The 7635-nt window shown below is 42.2% G+C and overlaps 1 protein-coding gene across 3 annotated transcripts in view; it reads left to right on the top strand.

Annotated features, from left to right (window-relative positions):
* LOC110525386 (vacuolar protein sorting-associated protein 13A) overlaps positions 1 to 7399 on the top strand; it is a 64535-nt gene extending 57136 nt beyond the window's left edge. For all 3 annotated transcript variants that reach the window (XM_036979518.1, XM_036979520.1, XM_036979519.1), the window contains exons 65-69: positions 276 to 560; positions 5860 to 5945; positions 6037 to 6160; positions 6461 to 6535; positions 6669 to 7399. In XM_036979518.1, coding sequence (XP_036835413.1) covers positions 276 to 560; positions 5860 to 5945; positions 6037 to 6160; positions 6461 to 6535; positions 6669 to 6719 — 621 coding nt within the window. In that variant the 3' untranslated portion in view covers positions 6720 to 7399. The remainder of the gene's footprint in view (positions 1 to 275; positions 561 to 5859; positions 5946 to 6036; positions 6161 to 6460; positions 6536 to 6668) is intronic.
* The last annotated feature ends 236 nt before the right edge of the window (positions 7400 to 7635 follow it).

Raw genomic sequence — 7635 nt, 5'->3', positions numbered from 1 at the left:
TACAAACAATTTTCTAACTTGATATGCTTTGCGGATATGTCCCCAAAACTGTTGCCAATAATTGGGCAAAATATCAGAATTGGTATGCCTGTGTAAACACAGCCTGGGTGTTTCCTAATGACCAAGTTCAGATCTCCATTTCAACAGTCTTCACCCATCGGGTGCCTACAGAACACAATCCAGCTGTCTGTGAGTCTTACCTGTATAGCTGAGCAGTAGAAACAGTCTCTCAGACCTGTTCTCCCTGTCTGTAATACTCCCATTCTCCATCTCAGGGCTTCGTCAGTGGGATCACAGGGATCGTCACCATGCCCATTAGAGGTGCTCAGAAGGAGGGTGCGGCAGGCTTCTTTAAGGGTGTCGGGAAGGGGCTGGTGGGGGCTGTGGCCAGACCCACAGGAGGTATCATCGACATGGCCAGCAGCACTTTCCAGGGCATCAAGAGGGCGGCTGAGACGTCCCAGGATGTGGAGAGTCTGCGTCCGCCTCGCTTCATTCACGAGGACGGGGTCATCCGACCATATAAGGAGAGAGAAGGCGTTGGCAGCCAGATGCTACAGGTAACAGGAATTATCTTTAAAACATAAACTAACCCTTATATCCTCTGTAAACAGAGGACTTCTCTGATATTAGCCACCAAATAGAAGAACACTAACTAAAATTGGGAGGGATTATGTGAACTCCAATAAGAAAAGCTAATCTTCCTTCATGTTCCAAATTGTTATTCCATTCGTGTCCTAATGAACCCGATGCCACAAGGTCAGGTGTCAGGGTTCATGTTAATGTGTGGCCTCGCATAAAAACATCCCCTTTCTCCTCCTCTCTCACTCCACTTCTCAGCCCCTTATTGCATCTCAAAGTCCAGATAGATTTTCATCTTCATTGTCTCTTTCATCCTAAATCTCAGATTTATGTGCGTTAACCCACCTGGTCTATAGTTCTCATATAGAGCATGGCTGTTGTAGCTCTCTGTGTGTGGAGTTCGACATAGGCTGTGTTTACACCCGAAGAACCCAATTCATTTTTTATTATTTTATATCCAATCTTTTTTTCCCATCTGTCAACACGCAAGTTGTGACCCATATCTGATTTGCGCATTCACACTGAAGCAGCGCACAGATGCAATGCTCATTTCATTTCACTGTTCCTTTCAATTTTGGTAGGTCATGTGCAAAAAAAAAAACATCTCGGAGCAAAAAAACATCTGATTTGAGAGTCACATCACTCCCGCCAGTCAGAATTATATCAGCATTGAGATCCACATAAAGATGTGATATAAATCGGAAGTCAAAAGATCATATTCCATGTGTTTTTGTTGCTGTTTACATATTAGGGAAAATATCAGATATGGAAATAATTGGCAAAAGATCTGAATGGGCTACCTGTGTAAAACCAGCCTTAATGATGTTAGGCCTTGTTCTCACTGGCAGTTTGAAGTGACTCAAATCTTATTTTTTGGCATATCCTATTCTAATCTGATATTTTCCTGCAATCTGAACAGACAAAAAGCACATGGAATCAGATGTTTTCCAATCACATTCAAACCACATTCATAGGTGGTTTGAAATTAGATACAAATCTGATTCCTGGCCATGTGACTTGTCTGAATGTTCAGTTCAGATTTCTTTGCCCTCAAGTGTTTTTTTGACTGTTATTTGGCATATCTTGTTGCTTGCTAGATACTATGTTGACAGTTTGACAAAAACATGGGGTAGCTAACTAGCTTGTTAATTGTTTACAAACAAATTAGTGAGTGCACTAACAGGCTAAATAGCTAGCTATCTTGTTGACGGTTGAATTTTAGAAAATTCAAAGCAATTGGGAAACTTCCAAGACAGGCGATGTTGGCACCTTAACTTGCTACACAAAAACTTGTGTGAGTGAGAGGAAGCACGAGCACCAGTCAGCCTGCACCACCACCAGTCAGCCTGCACCACCACCGCCAGTCAGCCTGCACCACTTCCGCCAGTCAGCCTGCACCACCACCGCCAGTCAGCCTGCACCACTCCCGCCAGTCAGCCTACATCACTCCCGCCAGTCAGCCTGCACCACTCCCGCCAGTCAGCCTACACTACTCCCGCCAGTCAGCCTACACTACTCCCGCCAGTCAGCCTACACCACTCCCGCCAGTCAGCCTACACCACTCCAGCCAGTCAACCTACACCACTCCCACCAGTCTGCCTACACCACTGTGCACACACCTGTCATTACTATGACAACTAGCGTAGCCATGTCAGCTAATGACTGCTGTCTGAACACATGAATCTGATTTGTTCACAAGTAACTTGCTGTTTGGACGGTCCGTATTCCAAAACTGATTTCAGTATTAAGGCCTGCAGTAAGAACAAAGCATGGCAGAGGTCGAGTTCCTCCTGCCTGACTAGATACGCAGGTGTTGCATTGCATCAACCAATTATTTCATTCCACGTCATCGACAGGCATCAGATTGGTATAACTTGTGATTTTGGTTACCTGGTATGTTAAATGCCTATCCAGGCTTTGTAACATCTGGCATGTGTCAGCAATGTAGATGGCCAGAGTTTGGGTCGATTTCAATTCAATCAATTCAATTTGGCCTGCAGGGCTGGAATGGAATGGGACCGTCATGAACTGTAGATGTCATGAGCTAAGGCATTCAGATAATAATGTTGTGTTGTTTTGTAATAATGTTGTGTTGTTTTGATGTTTATTGACCCAAAAAGTGGGCAGGCAAAGACGGGTCAAAGGCAGGCAGAGGTCTGTAATCCAGGGCAGAGTCAATAAGGTACAGAATAGCAGGCAGGCTTGGGGTCAAGACAGGCCAAAAGGTCAGAACTGGGGAGACTAGGAAACAGAACTTGAGAAAGCAGGAAGACAGGAAAACACGCTGGTAAGATCTGACAAGACGAACTGGCAACAGACAAACAGAGAACACAGGTATAAATACACTGGGGATAATGAAGAAGATGGGCGACACCTGGAGGGGGTGGAGACGAGTACAAAGACAGGTGAAACAGATCAGGGTGTGACAGGTAATGATTTGATCTTTCATAGTTGTTCTTGAAGCTACGCTGTACTGAAGTTTTGAGTGGTGAAATTATGTGATAATTTGCTTCAAAGGAAACAAGATGTTTTTGTAGAGCTGGATATTATTAGCGACGGGCTTGTCTGTCTGCCCTGACATTGGCTTGGTCTGCTCTCTTGCCATGTCTACAGAAAAGGGTGGGCTTCACTGATTGAAGTAGGACTGGCAGTGATGATGATGATGATGATGATGACCGCTAGAGTGTAATTGCTAAGTCCTAGTTAACGCTTTGGTCTCTTCCGTAGCTTTTAATGTGTACTGTATGTTTGTTTGTGTCGGTCACTGGGGTGTAGCCTACTCCAGCAGGACATTTTAACACTAGGCCTCCTGAATAACCAGCTGCCAGGCTGTTTGTCATTCTCGTCTGTTCTTTATTTTTTGTTAACTCTGTGCCCAGCATTGCAAGGGCAGGACCCCCTTGCATTTTGTCATGTAAAAGCATCATTTTATTTATTTTACCCTTCATCTGTCATCCAACCTTCTGCCCTATCATGTAAGGGGGCGGAGTCAGAAATCTTTAATCATAATAATTTAATTGATTTAAAAAAAATATGAATGTTATGCTGTCGTAGAGCCAGGATTTTTTGGGGAAAAGTAGATATTATTCATTTTAAGTTAATATGAAATACAGTGGGTTCCAAAATTACTGGCAATGCACAAACAATACTTAAAAACATATAATTATAGAGAAACTCAAAAATACCAACGTGAGAAATACTGTACTTTATTAATGTTCTTTATTAATGTTTCAATGGCAAAATCATACAATTATATAATACAAAATAAATGTAACCAAAATCAAGGTTCCATAATTATTGGCACTCCTCATTTAGTACTTAGTGCAACTACCTCTGGTAAGGATAACAGCATGGAGTCTTTTTCTGTAATGTTTGACAAGGTTAAGGAACGCATTTGGAGGGATTTTGGACCATTCCTCTATGCAGATCCTTTCAAGATCCTTCACATTCTTGGGTTTGCGTTTATCAACTGCCCTCAAAATTGCCTGATACTTGGTGGAATTCATTATGCCATCAAGCTTAACCAGTGCCCCTGGACCTCTGGAATTAAAACAGCCCCAAAACATTACTGACCCACCACCATATTTCACCGTGGGTATGAGGTGCCTCTCCTTGTATGCATCTCTGTTTTGACGCCAAATATGCCGATGCTGCTCATCTGACCAGAGCACCTTCTTCCAGTCATAATTTAAATGGCGTTTGGCAAACTCCAAGCGCTTGCTTCTGTGTCTTGGGTCAGAAAGGGCTTTCTTCTGGCAACCCTTCCAAAGAGCCTGTGGAGGTGGCGTGTGATGGTGCTTTTTGAAACCTGGTGACCCCAAGACACTACCAAGGCCTGCATTTCTTTCACAGTGATTCTTGGGGATTTTGTTGCTTCTCTCAACGTCCTCCTCCCAATCCTGGGGGGCAAAATGCATTTGCGTCCTCTACCTGTGAGGTTTCAACTGTTCCATATCTTTTGAATTTTATTATAATTGCCCTGACAGTGCTCAGTAGTAGTATATTCAATCGTTTGTGGATCTTCTTGTAGCCATTACCAGATTAATGAAGGTTTACAACCATCGGTCTCTTTTAAACTGCCAGTTCTTTTGTTTTCTTCATGGTGTTGGATGTCAAAAGGATATTGCATGCGTGTTACCTCATTTTTATACCCTAGTGAAACAGGAAGTGATGTAATGGCGCAATATAGTTTCTTAAGACTTAGATAAACTTAAATAAGTGGAATGTAATTCCTGGTTTAATTTTGGTAGATATTATTTCCAATCATCTTTAAGGATGCCATTAATTGTGAAACCTGGATTTGGAGGACATCAGTTTTTAATTAAATCAATAAATTATTTGGGTGTCTTCCAATGAAACCTTAATAAAGTACAGTATTTCTTATATGTTGGTATTTTGAGTTTCTCTATAATTATATTGTTTATGCATTGCCAGTAATTTGAGCCCACTGTATACTGTATTGGTCTGGAGTAATGTAATGGTCAGTCAGCAGTCCTCCGTCATGGCATTTTGTCCCTCCCTCTTTCAGAGTCATTGCTATGCACTCAGTCTTTCACTCATATCCATCACTGCTGCTCTTCCTACTGAATAAAGTGCATTTTAAAACATCTATTTCATCGTCTTCTCATCCAAACCTTTTCTTATCACTTCATCAACATTCATTACCATGCAATTATGAAAGGTTTAAACGGTTTATAACAGGTATGCGTTAGACTCAATAAAGTAGTATCAGTGTACCACAGGGGAGTATTTAGATGGTCACATGACAGATGGTCCACAAGTCAAGTGGAAAGATGATGGCCCTGTTTGAATACTTCAAAAATACACCCGTCTTCCTTCCTTCTTCCCTTGAAGTTATCACTGATCTAACACACATTTATGTGTGTAAGCAACTGTTGTAGCACAACTTTCTCCAATCCAACCATGTCAGATCAGGGATTTCTTCAAGGAATGGAGAAAGGAAGGATGCATCCATCAAGTATTCAAACAGAGCCTAGGATGTGTCCTGCATGCAAGCCATTGTCAGATCCGTAGGGGAAGTATGTAGATCAGTAACAGTACTCATCAGATCTCCTGCCAGAGCCCGTGTGAATGGTGAACATCCCAAAGCCATTTTAATCGAAGTGTGAAAAGGGTACCAAATTTCTCTTATCATATCAGCAGTAGACTTAGCATTTAGTTTAGCATATCGTATGTTTAAATGTCCAATTTGATAAAGACATGTGCCTATTTTCTAGAATTGTGTTGAAATAACCTAAGCAAATTCCTCTCTTTTAGAAAATTGAGAATGGACAGTTCGCCAAGTACAGATACTTTGCTCACGCCAAAGTAAACGAGTCAGATTTCTTGATGATCACCAAAAGGTAAGAGGCTGGCTGAAGTTTGTAGTATTAAATGTAGACTGTAATGGCTGTCTGAATGTTCTGAGGCTCTATCTATCTCTTGTCTTGCTAGTGGAATCTTTTTCGTGACCAAAGGCACATTTGGGCAGCTTACCTGTGAGTGGCAGTATCTGTTTGACGAGTTCACCAAGAAGCCCATGATCGTGGAGGGGAGGAGGCTTCGGATAGAGGCAAAGGTATCCTCATCTGCCCAATACAGTGTGATACACACACACAAAGTAATACCCGATACTACGTGAATGAAACTCATCTTAACCAAACTGCTGATTATAACCATCTGAATAAACCGCTCCCCATTTGCAAAGGAGTATCTCCCTCTAGCTGGAAACGCCTGCGTATGGAATACCCCTTCACTCATTTGCATCCAAACAGTTTGTTCCTCTACATTATATCATAGTACAGCCCCCTATTTCTCAGAAATCATGTGTTATCTAAAAAAAACTAATACAAAAAAAACTTTCTTGTATGCGTTTCAGGAGAGAGTAAAGTCTGTGTTTCATGCCAAAGAGTTTGGGAAGATTATAAACTTCAAAAGTCCAGAAATAGCCGAGGTGGGTTAGCATAACATAAACTGCTGCCATTTTTTGCTGTCGTTGCACACACCAAACAATATTTGTCAGCAAATGACACCAAACTGTAATTCTATGGTTTAGTATTGAAATGTGTGGTTTTGTTTATCTACAGTGGGTTCTTACCAAGCTGGACGATGCCAGGGAGAGTCTACACAAGTACTGACTGGTCACTCCAATAGGGCCACCAACCAGCACTGAGACATGGCAAAAGTACAACGTTGACTGATAGTGTGTGTGTGTGTGCGCAAGGGTAGGGTGTGCCTCTGTCAGTATACTACCTACTCACCCCCAGGTTAGACTTGCTCTTTCATTCAGACAGACACTCATACACAGACACAGACACACACACACACACACACACGGACTGTCTGGACATCTTGCAGACACACAGGCTGCACTAGCTAACACTATCACTGCTCCGGTTGTACACAGCCATGTGGCAGAAATATCTCCTTGCACTTCCTTAAGCCAGTTTGGTCTGCCAGCGGTTGTAGAAGAGGCCGCGGTGGGAGTATTCGAAGGCAGTAAACTACTCGCTGATGTTCTCTGTGTCGTTGGCACAGGTGAAGTGGGAGTAAACAGTCTCTCTGTCTAGGTTCTGCTCCTGGTACATATTCAGGATGAACTCCCTGGTTGCTTTAGGGTCATTCTGTGTGCGTTTCTCTATCAGAAGGCAAGTCATGTCAGGTTGCAGTCCGTGTGTCTGTAAAACAATGTGTTTGTATGTGTGTCAATGTCACTGCTATGATTGTACACAATTATGTGCCAGAAATGTCTCCCTTTCCTAAATATACATGTTTGTTTTTGATATTTTCTTTGAAGAAGTAGGGTGCCTGAGGGACTTTCCTAACGGAGCTCTGTCATCACACTACAATTTGTTTGACAGTTACTGAATGACGTGCTTGTAAAGATATTGTGGCCAAATCATTGTGGGACTCAGAGCACTGTTTTTAACTGCATTGGTGTGTCTATGTTAAACAATTATTTTACTGTTGATATAGGAGGGGGAAAAACATTTAAACTTTTTGTAAAATCAGCTTGTTAGCGGAGTCCAGTCCAAGATGCTAATGATTCTGTTC

This window comes from Oncorhynchus mykiss, chromosome 6 (genome assembly GCF_013265735.2).
Source record: "Oncorhynchus mykiss isolate Arlee chromosome 6, USDA_OmykA_1.1, whole genome shotgun sequence".
In the NCBI taxonomy this organism is placed as follows: Eukaryota; Metazoa; Chordata; class Actinopteri; order Salmoniformes; family Salmonidae; genus Oncorhynchus; species Oncorhynchus mykiss.
This window is presented reverse-complemented; position numbering and strand designations above follow the sequence as displayed.